This window comes from Gopherus flavomarginatus, chromosome 21 (assembly GCF_025201925.1).
Source record: "Gopherus flavomarginatus isolate rGopFla2 chromosome 21, rGopFla2.mat.asm, whole genome shotgun sequence".
In the NCBI taxonomy this organism is placed as follows: Eukaryota; Metazoa; Chordata; order Testudines; family Testudinidae; genus Gopherus; species Gopherus flavomarginatus.
The window spans coordinates 13,660,206-13,674,961 of NC_066637.1; the positions used below are offsets into that span (position 1 = coordinate 13,660,206).

General features: G+C 44.1%; 1 protein-coding gene across 2 annotated transcripts in view; it reads left to right on the top strand.

The window, feature by feature from the left end:
* KAZN (kazrin, periplakin interacting protein) overlaps positions 1-14,756 on the top strand; it is a 729,684-nt gene that overhangs the window by 116,761 nt on the left and 598,167 nt on the right. The window contains exon 2 of one of the 2 annotated variants that reach the window (XM_050931542.1): positions 9,811-9,968. In XM_050931542.1, coding sequence (XP_050787499.1) covers positions 9,811-9,968 — 158 coding nt within the window. Of the gene's footprint in view, positions 1-9,810; positions 9,969-13,546; positions 13,570-14,756 lie in introns of those variants that run through there. The other variant, XM_050931545.1, reaches the window with a different exon arrangement.

Genomic DNA, 14,756 nt, shown 5'->3' on the forward strand with positions numbered 1-14,756 from the left:
GTAGGTTACAATATTAGTCTTCTGAGTGGTTGTGAAAGCCCTGGCTATGAGTACATACAAAATGGAAAGTATTTTGGCAGTTCTTCATCTGCCAAAATCTTCATCTAGACAATAGAGGATTCTTCTAAAAGAGTCTAAGCCTCTTATCGCTCTCTCTCTGACTGGGTCTACATCTGTTGCAACTTGCAACCTTAGAACTGAATTTTTCAAATGCTTCGTGGCTGTTTTACACAACCTTTCCTTGTAAGCACTGGACTTGGTTGCCAGGGTTACTATACCTGGCACCAGGGTTACTGTACCTGGCACGCTCTACAGAGCTCTTTTTTATAGCAGTGGTGAACTGCAATCACTGTTGTCAGAGGTCAGATTTAAACTAGTGACTCAGGGCCTGATTCTTCGATGAGTTATTTGTGGGGGTGGAGGTCACCCTGCAGTGGAGCTAATTACATGATTGGGGTCTGTAACAGGTTATGGTGCCTCCTGCTGGTTGCTCCAGGAATTAGCTCTGTCCATCAGCAGGGCGCCCTCCTCTTGTGGTGTCTCACTCTCTCTCTGCTATCTGTGGGGACCCGCATTGCTCCCAGACCGTGGCATCCTCTTCTGGTCATGTCCCTCCTGCTGTGCCCCAACTCCATTTTCTCCTCCCTTCTGGGGGAACCGGAAGACCTTTGCCCAGCCTCTCGCCACAGTGGCATACTGCAGCCCCTAGTCCAGCCCCTCGCTCAGGGGAAAACTGCCATCCTTTGCCTGGCCACTTCCTTCAGCAGCCAGTGGGGCAGAGTGGGAGGCACAGGCTCACCCACCCACCACTCTGGGCCCCAACCCAGGAACCCTATAGCTGGCAGCTGCTCGCTGCCTCTCCTTCCCCCTCTGCCGCTACCTGCTTTCCCTGGGCCACTTCCCCACAGCCCAGCACCTACTTGGCCCCTGTATCAAGGCCTCAGTCTGGGAGCCAGCCAGCCAGGCTGGGCTCTGCTTGCTCCCCTGACCCTGCCCAGCGCTGCTCTGTCCCAGGTCCTTCTCCCTTCAGCTCCAGGGAGAGACTGAGCTCCTCTCTGCCCTGCAGCCCTTCTTATAGGGCCCAGCCTGGCCTTGATTGACTTCTTCTAAGCCTTCCTCTGGTTGGCTGGGTTCTGCGCAGCCACTCCAAGGGCTGCTATTAGCCCTTTGCCAGCCAGTGAGGGGCAGCTGCATATAGATAACTGGTTCCATAGCCCATTAGACAAATTCCGTACATCTATTTGCCAGTCCACTACTCTTTTTTTATAATATTTAAGGAGACTTTCCTTTCCATTGTTCTAATACTCCCTCAAAAAAAAAAAGACAATAATATTTTTCTCTTGTCCATTTTATCCTTTTCCAGTTGGCAAGCCCTCTGTTTGCAGCTGAAATGAACGTGGCGTTCTTGTTTTCTTCCTATTAGTTCATCTAGTCCTTTTATGTCAGCACAGCTGCAGGACAGAGTTAGCTAGTGATTCTCTGCTCCTCCTGTTTGTTGATTCTGCATCAGAAGAGCACTAAGCATTTAGACTGAGATATTCAAAGCTGCCTCCTAGGGAATTTGGACAGTCAATTCCCATGAAAATTAATGAGAGTTGGGAGTCCAAAACAGTAGACAACTTAGAAAATTTCAGCCCTAGCTGTTTTACCTCTATAATACCTTGGGTAGGTATTTAGAAAAGAAAAGAAATGCACACACAACTGTTTTTCTTTAGATATTCCAATCAGACGTTTTAAAGCAGATATCCATCTAAAACCAGAGACTTTTGGATAATTGTGCATTTCTGCTTCAAGTTGGGGAGATAAACAGTAGTGCAGCAGCAGTAGCATGCACAGCAGCCAGCGGCTGCATGGGCTAGCCACTCCACACGCAAACACACCTGCACCCCATGGGTACATACTCGGGGCAGCTAGCTCGTCCGCTGCTTACCGCAGCCTGTGTTACCACAACTACCCTAGGAATCGCACCTCTACCTCCAAGTGCAGATGTGGCCTTTGCTGTGTAGTGGATTGTGGAAGTTATATGGTTGCAGGTGCATCATGGGATATATAGGACAGACAGGGAGTGGGACCCTGGCCCATAGGGGTGAATGGTGACATCAGATGCCTGAACCACAGGTCCTGTAAGGCAATGTGGCACTATAGGGAGATTCAGTTAATGTGGCACTGGCGGCATTTGAGACATTCCAGGTCAGTCCAACAAACTGAAATGAAATATTTCAATTTAGAAATGTTGAGTTTTGATCCCAAATTCAAAAAAAAAACCCCAAAAACGTTGTTTTCTAATCAAAAAATTTCTGACCTTAGTGTTTCATGATACATCAATAGTTTAACTTTTCATTCTGATTTGTGACGAAAAAAATGTTGAAATGGTGGAGTTTCCCTGTGGGGTGGGAATTCCGATTCTTTTGCTCAGTTCTAGCCAATAAATTTCCAGCAAGCTGAAAAAAGAGATGAGGCTGTTCCTATACCACTAAAGTTAGCTGGGGCTGCTCATCACCTCTGAAAATCAGAGCCACTTCTTTTTTTTAAGCGCCTAAGTATGGTTTTAAGAACAAACCAGGCTTGAAAATGTTAGATATAGGATTTACCATGGTGAATGTGTCAAATCCTTACTCTGCAATCCTGCCTCTGACTGTGACCAATATTTGATGCTACAAAAGAAGGCTCAGATTCCACCATAATGCACCTGACAAACTGTGCCATGAAGGCAGAGGAAAAATTGTGGTGCTGGAAAAAATCCCCATGTGTGCTGACAGTCGTATATCACTTAAAACCTAATCACAAGAGCTGCTGAAAGCATGGCTAGCTTCATGTCCAGCATAATATATTATCCTCCCACATCAATAATCTCTGCTGAAATATTTGTCATGATGCTGCCTTGCGTTACCTTGAAAGTTCCGAAGATACGATTCAATCGTTTTAATACTGAATGAGTCTCTAGAAGAGCTCTGGATTTCTGGAGAATCTGAAGCTGCTGATAATTAGCCCATCTTTCAAACTAGGTTTCTCATTAGCTATGTGGTCTGCTACTTCAGAATGTTTTATTATTCACTTGTGTATTACATAAGCACATAGAGGCCCCAGCTGAAGTCAGAACAGTTAAAAGTCCCATCGGTGGTGCTGCCCAGCTAAAGCAGACTAGTGCCTACCTTTTCTGACACCACGCTCTGCCCCAGAAGTGGCCAGCAGCAGGTGTGGCTCCTAGAAAGGGGAGATACAGGGCTCTGTGTGCTGCCCTTGCCCTGAGCACCGGCTCTGCACTCCCATTGGCCGGCAACTGGCCAATGGGAACTGGGTGGAGGGGCAGTGACTGCGGGCGAGAGTCATGCAGAGCCGCTTGTGCACCTCCACCTAGGAGCCGGACCTGCTTCTGGCTGCTTCCGGGGTGCAGCACGGTCTGCTGTGCCAGGACAGGCGGAAAGTCTGCCTTATCACCACCGCTGCACCGCTGACCAGGAGCTGCCGGAGGTAAGTCTGTGCCCCAACTCCGTGCCCCAATCCCCTGCCCCAGCCCTGAGCCCCCCCCAAACCCGGAGCCCCTCCTGCACCCCAGACTCCTCAGCCCCAGCACAGAGGCCTGACTCTCTCCCGCACACCAACCCCGTGCCCCAGCCCTGAGCTCACCTTGGGCAAGTTGAGATGCACACTTGGGCTTTCCCTAGCTGTGGAGGAGGATTTTGCGATGTTGTGTGCAATGAGAAGAGGAGGCAGTTAGAACAAGGAGTAAAGGCCTATGGAGAAAAAGCAGGCACCAGCAATCTTCCCAAAACAAACCCAGAGTAGATGGCAAGAAGAAGGAGAAGCCCAAAGCTTGCCTGGAGCAGAGCAGCAGGTGAACTCCTACTCCTGCGTTTCTTCTTTTGGTGGTGGTGGTGTTGCATGTTAAAAAGAATTTTTTCATGTTCCCTTTGGGGAATGAGTGCCTGCTTGCGGCCTAACATGCCCTCTGCATGAGCACAGGAGCCACTCTTTGCACAGTGAGGAACGAGAGAGGGGATTTTCCAGCATATGGACTTTTGCCACCCAGGAACCTCAGTCCCCACAGCAGATTCGACGAGTCAAATCTTGGTCCCATTGAAGTTAGGGGTGGGGAATTTACCACTGGCTCAAAGAGACCATGGTTTGCCCTCATTCCTTCTCCTTCAAGTGCATCATGGTTTTTTGGAGATTATGTGCTTCTCTAATGGTTGCACCATGCACAAAATTTATCCTCACTTTCCACAATGTAATGACCTGAAACCTCAAAGTACTTGCAGACTCTTATTGATGACAGCTCTGTAAATAGGTCAGGTAGCCCAGGCAGCCGCGTTACAGAGTAACAAGGAGAGCTGCTTTAGGGTACAGGATCCTGCATCAGAGGCTCTTTTGCCATGCAGCTTCCTGAAAGGATGACAACAATGGCCAGGCAGGACTCCACAACTACTACAGTCACCCGCAAGGATAGCCTGGAGCGCCGTTTGCTATTGGTCACAGCAGGAGGCAAAGCTTTGTTGTATATCAGATGTTCCAAAGCCTCAGATTAAAACAAAAGAAGAACCAGACGGTGTCTTTAAAGCCTCAGTCCATGGTGGAGGGGATGCACTGCAACACGATTCGTGGAGGAAATTCTGGCTGAGTCGGCCAGAATTCCGCCTGGGAAATACATGTGGCAGTAGCAACTCTGCCACTCTTTTATGGGAATGCAGCGTGTGTCTGCATGTGAGGGGCATGTGTGTGTGTCAGTGCATGTTCATGGATGTGTGGATGGTCCTGCCCCTTCTTTTCACCTCCCAGGAGGCTCTGTGGGGGAGAAGTGCTGTGCTGGGGGCTGCATTTGTGCCCAGGAGAAGGGGTCTGGGAGGGAGGCATCTTCTACCCCTTTGCCCCCTATCCACTTATGTCCCCACACAGGGTAGGACACTACCAAGGCCTATGACAACGCAAGAGCCAAGAATGGGAAGCTTTACTGACTGTGCGCTATTCTGCTCCCTGTACAGCAGAATCTCTCCAAATTCTATCCCAGTGCCCACAGGAGCATGTGTAAACCCTGGAATGGATTATATGGCTTCTGGCCCCAGTCATTCCAAAGTCATGATCCAGCATATTATTGATATTACTGTTTAAAATATGTCCATCCAATGCTCCAGGCCCCTAATACCAACTATTTATGAAAACAATACAAGGTACAAGGTACGTCAGTGCTCAAACCATAAGAACCCTTCTAAATCCTCCATACTCACTGTCTCATCCTCCAAAGGCTCTTTGTTCTATTTCACATAAAGAAGGAAGAGGAAAGAGGGGAGGTGAGGTGGGTAAGAGAGCTGCCAGTTTTGGAAGGAACTTTAAACTGTTTGGATCACCATTGACACTTTGGGAATCAAAGTGATTCTTCAGACTTTTTGAGGCACCACCCAACCCTGCCACTAAATTTCCGAGATGCTTCTTAACGCACAAAAGACAAAGCATCTTTTAACTGCCTTCCCTGTAGTAATGTGGAGAAGCTGTTGTGTCCACAGCTGGGTTAAATTGTTAGAACCTCAAGCACATCCCCTTAGCTGGTGCAAATCGCACGCAGAAGAGCCCATGTATATTTTATTCCCATTACGGCTTTTGACTTGGGTGATGGGGTGGATAACATTCAAATGTAAATGCGAATTTTCAGCATTAAGTAATTCCGCTGGCTTGTGACCATGGGCAGCTTTATCATAATGTATCTCACCTTCAAATATGATTTTAATTTAGTTTTAATCCAGCTGCCTGCCCCCCTTTAACATTACATTGGAAATAATATTTCACAGTGCTGGAACAATTTATATTACCATAGCGATGCACGTACATGTGTTAGAAGCTCCTAGGCCCAGGAGAAGCTTTGGCTCATGTAGTAACCATTCCACCACTACCTCCCTTAATGTATGTGATACCTTGTGTATAGATATAAGAACGACCATACTGAGTCAGACCAATGGTCCATCTAGCCCAGTACCCTGTCTTCCAATAGTGGCCATGCCAGATGCTTCAGAGGGAATGAACAGAACAGACAGTTATTGAGTGATCCATCCCCTACCATCCATACCCAGCATCTGGCACTTAGGCACTTAGAACCCCCAGGGCATGGGGTTGCATCTTGGCCAATGGCCATTGATGGACCTATGCTCCATGAACATATCGTATTCTTTTCTGAGCCCATATATACTTTTAGCCTTCACAACATCCCCTGGTAACAAATTCTACAGATTGACTGTGCATTGTGTGAAGAAGTATTTCCTTTCCTAAATTTCATTACTTAGTGTTTTTAAAGTCAGATTGTCAGAGAATTCTACACACAATTCCTAATTCATAAACAACCTTGGCAAATCAGGACTGGCAAATGTACATTTTACACAGCTGAAGCACAATTCAGAATAATGTGCTACCATCAACTGAAAGCTTATCAGAGGGTTATACTGCATGAAACTAGAAAAAAGAGACACCGAAGAATAATTTTAGGCTCATTTATTTAACAGACATACAGTAAAGATGAAAACTCAAAACTTGCCATGGTTTAAATGCAAATTGCATCATAGATTTTTCCAGTATGTGGAATTATTATGCAGAGATAAATTTGAACATTAGTTCATATCATTGTGGTTCATATACATTACAATATAATAAAGTGCATTTGCTTGGGGACCTCAATGAGCCACGAACATGTTGCATCTGATGCATTTTTACACAAAAAAGGAACAGGGACAGAATTCCCCCACATACTACATCTGGGTTTGGCCCTAGATTGCTAAGGGTAGATTAATATTTCATGTCCTGTTATTCAGCATAACAAACTGAGGCACAATTTTGTTGAGTTTTATTGGTTTTCTTTCTCTAGTTCTGCCACCTACAACTCAGACACTCTCTATTTTTCCCTCTCTCTGTCTCTCTTTATCTTGCTATTGTGCAGCCTGGTCTAGTGAATAGATCACCAAACTTGGAGCCAGGAGACCTGGGTTCTAATCACAGTGCTGACGCTGTCCTGCTGTATGACCTTGTGCCAGTCGCTCACTTCAGCCCTATAGTGTGCCTCTGTTTTCCTTCCTGCCCTCTGTCTGTTTATTAGTTTAGATTTGTAAGCACTTTGGGGCTGAGATTTTCTCTTACGTATATTCACAGTGCTCAGCACAAAGATGCTTTGGTCTCAGTTGGGGCCTCTAGATGCTAGTGTAATACATTAGTCAAAAATATTATTTTGTAATAAAATGTTAACCCTTACAACTGAGCATTCCCAACCTATGAATTGGGTTGTCTACTTTGTGATGTAAAGCCCTAAATATTCATTCAGATGTAGGTGGTAATAATTAAACATACATTGATAATAACCCTACCGTTTTATTATCCATATGCCTGTGGTGTCATGCTCTTAATCTTAAGAGAATGAACTTTCAGTGCTGAGAAAGCATGTGTAAGAGGAAGAGGCTGTTCATATAGGGAACTGGACCGCCTATGCTTGGTAATGGGATAAGGAGATTTTCACCTCTAGATTGCCAGATAGAGTCCAGTTCCCAATCACAAAAGCCACCATTTGTGTTTCGCATCTTTTATCTGCACTCAGCAGAGAAGTCAAAGAATTGGGATTGAGGCACAACGGCAGGACAGGAGGAGGAAATCTTCCACTGCTGCTTCCCACGCTGTAGCTATTCTGTGATGAAGAAGAATTCCTTCTCCTGGGCTGTCAATGCAGCAGTTAGCACAAGGCCTGTAATTACCCCATAACTCTCATTAAAAATGAACAGGCTTCTAAAACAGTATAGGGCCTTGCTATGGAATACAAGCCATGTGCCATATTTGTCCATATTCCATTAACCTCACTTTCTGTTTTCAGCTGGGGGTCAAAAGAGGAAGTGCTGACATACAGAGGAGGAAGGTGGTGTTAGACAAAGAAACACACATTGGAAAACATAATCCCAACTATGCATACAAAGTGATGGGATCTAAATTAGCTTCTACTATTCAAGAAAGAGATCTTGGTGTCACTGTGGATAGTCCTCTGAAAACATCTACTCACTGTGCAGCAGCAGTCAAAAAAGTTCACAGAATGTTAGCAATCATTAGGAAAGAGATAGATAAGAAGACAGAAAATATCATAATGCTACTATATAAATCCATGGTATGCCTACACCTTGAATACTGTGTGCAGTTCTGGTCATCCCATCTCAAATAAGGTATATTAGAACTGGAAAAAGTACAGAGAAGGACAACAAAAATGATTAGGGGTATGGAACAACTTCTATATGAGACAAGATTAAAAAGACTGGGACTGTTCATCTTAGGAAAGAGATGACTAAGGGGGCATATGTTAGAGGTCTATAAAATTCTGAATGTTGTGGAGTAAGTGAATAAGGAAGTGTTATTTATCTCCTCCCTCACACAAGAACTTGGGGTCACCCAATGAAATTAATAGGTCACAGGTTCAAAACAAACATAAGGAAGTACTTCTTCACACAACGAACAATCAATCTGGGGAAATCATTGCCAGAAGGAATGTTGTGAAGGTTAAAAGTATAAGTGGGTTCAAAAAAGAATTAGAGAAGTTCATGGAGGATAGGTCCATCAATGGCTGTTAGCCATGATGGTCAGGGACACAATCCCATGCTTTGGGTACCCCTAAACCTCTAACTGCCAAAGCTGGAACTGGATGACAGGGGGATAGATCACTTGATAAATTGTCCTGTTCTGTTCACTCTGAATGATATGGCACTGGCCATCGTTAGAAGACAGGATACTGGGCTAGGTGGACCATTGGTCTGACTCAGCATGACCATTCTTATGTTTTTAAGAATCTGGGGTTCTGATTTTAGATTGCACGCTCTTTGGGGAAAGTGATTCTCTCTCTCTCTGCTGAGAAACAGATCTTGCACATTTTGGGTTGTAATCAAATCTATACCATCATCATCATTAATGAAGCCCTCCTGGCATGAGGAGAAGTCAGAAGTTCTAGGAATCTACCAAGAAAAATGCCTGTTGTGAAACATCAGGCCAGACATTGCAGACTAGAAAGATTTTAAGGAATAATTGTTTGGTTGCTTGATTGAACCAAATGTCTCAACTTTTAGAGTGGAGATGGTTCCAAGTCCCATCACTGGGATCCAGGTCAGAATTCCCAAAGTTAGCAGACATTTGGATCTGGCATTTTGATTTAGGCATGTGTCAGCTTCAGAAGTGTAGCCACTGCTAGTATGGTACCTGTATAGTCACTGCCAGTAGAAGAAGGGGGAGACTATATGGGCTTCTGCCAACCTTCTAAATTCCCATGAAATTCTGTCTCCATAAGGAGCTCTAAATATTATAGCTGTGTGTGTTATAGCTCCATCAGAAAGAAAGGTCAAATACAGCACAATGTGTAAGTAAGGAAATCTTCAGGAAGAAAAGTGAACAGTTTGGTGCATTCACATGAGTTTCTGTCTAGCTTCTCATCACAGCACTATTCCAGGGCTTTTGCATGGAAGTGAAATGCTAAATTAGCCTTTAGTAGCCTTATTATGTAACAGTACCTTGTAGCATATGGAATGGAGTAACAGCATCTATTGCACATGCAATGTTCTTGCTAGTGACTCACTCATAGACTCTAAATACAGTCACGGTATAGGTGGCTCTGCTTCCTTTAGTCAATTATTTCATCTAAGGTAACGTGCTATTGTCTCAGCTGCTAATAAGTAATCTTTAACCCTCGGTTAATTAGCCAGTCTAGAATATGGTAGCATCTGCCCATCCTTTGGAAATTTCAAATGTTTCCAGTGATTCCAGTCAATTCTCCTGTATGATTTCAATGTTCTTTGTTTTCTTTCTCTCTGCCCATAGCCGTGCAGTCTATGCATACCCTGAATGACCAGCTCTCGCATTTTATCGTGAACAAGTCAAAAATGCTGGATGAGGACAAAGATGCTTTCTTGCCCAGTGAAAAAGAGTCTCTGAAAAATTCCATGATGCTGATGAGACACCTCTTAATGGATGCACAGGTATGAAATCAATAAGCTTGTATCTGTTGAGACACCCGGGAATGCACATTGCACAGATCCAAAGACGGCGCTTCATTTTTATGGCAAGTTAAAGCTGTGAAAAAAATGTCAGCCCGCTACGTTTGGTTGACGCTGACTTAGGCCGCTGAAATTCACAGCCATGGAAAGGACATCTCGGTTCAGAGACTATTGGGATTGTAATGGGCCAACATGTTGGATTTAGGATAGGAAATTACTTTAAAGTCACAGAAGAAAATGGAGTAATCTACCTGTCAATGGCAATCTAGCATTTCTTCCATGAAAGTGAAAATCAGTTTGCTACTGAACGTCTGTGCTGAATGCCAGTTTAAGGGTGGCAGGCCCATAACATAATTGCTTGGTTTAGCTATGCTCCAGACTATGACTTGCACATAAACTCACGACTTTTCAGGTGTTTCATTGAGACTTTTTGCCTTAGTACATAAGAATTTCTCAGAAAGTCTGTACGCAGTAAATGTATCCCTCTAAATATAAGAAACTTCTTAAATATTCAATACGTATTTAAACTCCCTTTTAAGCTTTACAAATATATCTTCAAATGAAAAAGGGATCCTATGTTGGATGGCTGTTTGAAAACACAACAGACTCCCTTCCTTTTTGTCTAAGTCCTAAATTCTGGGTCTGCTACCAAGAAGCCCTCTGATTGTTCATAACATTTGTGCATTTTATCTTCCCCTTTGATGTGTACAGGATACTCAGAATTTATATGGCGTGGGCGATGCAGGCACCCCAAGTTATGCCAATCCTTTCATTCCTGTTCATCACATCCTCTCTTCAGACTGACAATGGGTAACTCTGCTCAGCTGTGCTAATCAGTGGCTGCCAAGTAACAGAAATGAAAGGGAGTATTCTGGCCCTAACAAGAAAAGGAAACATAGAACCGTTTGCAAAATAAAAGAGGAGGAAATTATTCCGGCACGGATTAGCTGCATTATGTGCAAAATCCTTTCAGCCGGGGCTTTTCCTCATCATAATTCCATAGCTAACCCTGTGTTGCTGTCATAACTTAGTCCCAGATTTGGACCTTAGCGTCCAAAATATGGGGGCTAGCATGAAAACCTCCAAGCTTAGTTACCAGCTTGGACCTGGTACTGCTGCCACCACCCAAAAAATTAGAGTGTTTTGGGGCACTCTGGTCCCCCCAAAAACCTTCCCTGGGGACCCAAAGACCCAAATCGCTTGAGTCTCACAACAAAGGGAAATAAACCTTTTCCCTTCTCCCCCCTCCAGGTGCTCCTGGAGAGATAAACAGAAGCAACCTCTGTGAATCTAAGCAGAGGGAGTCCACCCTCCCTAATTCCAGTCCTGGAACAAAAAGCACTTCCCTCTTCACCCAGAGGGAATGCAAAATCAGGCTAGTAAATCTAACACACCCAGATTTCCCCGCTGACTTCTTCCTCCCACCAATTCCCTGGTGAGTACAGACTCAATTTCCCTGAAGTTCCCCACTAAAGAAAAACTCCAACAGGTCTTAAAAGAAAGCTTTATATAAAAAAGAAAGAACAATACATACAAATGGTCTCTCTGTATTAAGGTAACAGATACAGGGTCAATTGCTTAAAAGAAATATGAATAAACAGCCTTATTCAAAAAGAATACAATTTAAAGCACTCCAGCAACTATAGATAGTAAATACAAAAGAAAAAAACAATAACCCTTATTGCTTTTATGATCTCTGTACTCACAACTTGGAAACAGAAGATTAGAGAGCAGGAAATAGAAATCACTCCTCATACCTGAGAGAGAGGCAGACAGACAGAAGACCCAAGAACAAAGGACACACACACAACAAACCCTCCACCCAGATTTGAAAAAGTCTTGTTTCCTGATTGGTCCTCTGGTCAGGTGGTTCAGATTACTTCTTTCCAGGTGAAAGAGACGTTAACCCTTAGCTATCTGTTTATGACAGTTGCCTATAGCAATACCTACCTGGATTGCTGCAGATAGTGTGCAAACATGATTACTCAAACCTCAGTTAACCAAACTGTTCACTTACTTCAGTTCAGTCTGTGGACCTGTTTCCTGTGACTTGCTTTTACAAGTACTTAAATGGGACATTTAAATAGAAAAAACTACTTCTTTCATGTATTACTCCCATAGCCTCTCACTTGGAACTTGGTGGTTATCTGAGCAAACACATCTGTCTCTCTGTTAAAGCCCTTTGCTCTTAATTAGTTTAGCTAATCGAGCTTTCATCATACAGAAAGGATGGGCTGGAAATCTCTGGTAGCAATAATGCACCTATTTTAGTGCTGAATATATTTCTATGTAGCGCCAGGCCTATGCATTCAGGTATATGCCACAATATACCCCCATGGTTTTAGTATGCTCCGTCCTTGGAGTTAAGGGAGGAGGGAATGGCAAAAAAATCAGAAAGAACCATTCCCCAGCTGCAAAAATCCTCCTTCACCATCCAACAAGCATCCTCAACTCAGCCAGCATCCGATCCCTCCCAGCTGTGTGGGTTATGGATGATCTGCCTGAGAGCCTTCACATCTAACTTTGCACAGGACTCCACAAAATATGCCCGTGGCTCTGTTTCTGTGACCGAGGCAGTGTTGTGGAGGAGAGGACAAACTTTAGTAGGCATTGGAACTGCAAGGAACTTTTTTACCGAACCAGACACACAGTGGAGGACTCCATCCCAGGAGTCCTAACATAAAGCATGTGGAGAACAGTGGACAAGTGACATGCCTTCATTTTTTCCTTCAAAGATAGATTTAGTTTCACAGCTGCGATTGTTCATGATTGTTAATGAGGCACCAGCAGAACTGCTGCTCCCAGAATGCCATGTGGGACTGGGAAACTCCACCTTTTGCTAGGAGAAGGTTGCTTACTGGTCTCAGTGTGTTAACAAGGGATGAAGCTGTATTTGGGACTCTTTCTTGAGGGTTCAGTACTCAACACTGCAAAGGCCCTTCCACTTATGCCTCAGACTCCTTACCTTAACTTATGAAAATATCATTTAGAAGCCAAACTAGGGGGCAAGAGAAATGAAAGACACTAAGGGTTAAATTTCGCCATCAGTTGCACAAATGCAGCTCCCATTGTAGTTAAAAGTAGCTTCAGTGGGAACCAGGTATGCACATCCAAGAAGAAATAGAGCTCTCGTCACATCTGCATATTGCAGATAAAATAAATATCGACACCAAAAAAAAGAAGAAAGGACCTGCTGATAAGCCACTTTTATAGAAACTTCTTTTAACCACTTGAGAATGGGTTTATTGCCTATCGTTTGCCCTGAATGCATACTAATGCTGCCTATGATACTGTGCCTGATTAAGGAAACACTAATAACAATGGGGAAAATGTCAAGAGCGTCTGTGTTCTCATAATGCATCTGGAACACTTCCCAGGCAGCACTGGACATTGTTTGCCTTGGATTTGAAAGTTGGACAGATGACAAAATCGGAGGCGGTAATGATGATTAAAAGGATGGAACAGGCGAGGTGACAACTTCAAATACTTAAAAACCAACAACCACCCTGCAGGGAATCAAAAATCATGATGTTGGCAGTGAACTACATAAATAGGAACATCACCTCCAGTATGTGCATATCAAGTACGTAGTAAACACAATTGCAGGGCGCCCTGTAGTCCTCATTACCCAGGAGGGGGGGAAAAATCACCAATGTAAATATTTTCATTTCTTTTATGAGATCTCCTTTTCCTTCCGTATTGGTATTATTTCTGTATATTATCATGGGACTGGGAAGCCTCAGAGGCCCATTGTGCTAGGCACTGCACAAATAGTAAGAGCCCACCATGTAAACAAACAAATAAAAGGGTGAGGCAAGTAAATATTTTCATCTCTACTGTCGAGACGGAAAACAGAGCCAGGATGAGAGGCAGCAGCTTGGGCACGAACCTGGGACTTGAGACCTCGGTTCAAATTCCTGCTCCAGCACAGAATTCCTCTGTAACCTTGGGCTGGTCACTTAGTCTCTCTGTGCCTCAGTTCCCTGTTAGTAAAATAGAGATGATAGTGCTGTCCTCGCTAGGATAAATACATTCAAGATTGTGAGATGCTCAGGTATGATGGTAATGGGGGCAATGTAAGTAATATCCATGCCCCACTAACAACTGTGTGGGTAAAATGGGGCTACACTCTGGAATGAACTCACACATGCAAACAATAAAAGACAAAAACACCATATGGTCTGTGAGGGAACACTTTTCACAAAGCAATCCCACTGTATCTGACCTCTCATCCTCAAAGGAACCTTGTACAACATTTTCCAAAGATGAGCCTGGGAGCTTAAATTCATAACTTTGCAAGACGCTAAAAATGATGGACTGAATTGAGAGGCTGGATTTAGAGTTTATTACAACAATCTATAACCTATGATAAACTATAACCTCCCATGGCTTCTTTTTCCTCCTTTCCCCCTGTGACTGGAAAAGTGTTAATGGACCAGCTTACCTTGGATGGTGTCTTGAAATATATGTTAACAACTTATGCTAAACAATCCGTTCCACCTTGTATTTAGCTGTGACACTCTGAATAGATTTCCCAGACCTGAAGAAGAGCTCCTTGAAAGCTCAAAAGGTTGTGGGCTAGTCTACACTAGCCACGTTAAAGAGAGTTCTCTCCCAGCGCTCTAAAAAAGACACCTCCACCAGCACAGCTCCCAGCGCTGGTGCACTGTCTACAATGGCGCTTTACAGTGCCAAAACTTGCTGCGCTCAGGTGAGTGTTTCTTCACATCCCTGAGGGTATGGCTACACTTGCAGCTGTACAGCACTGGG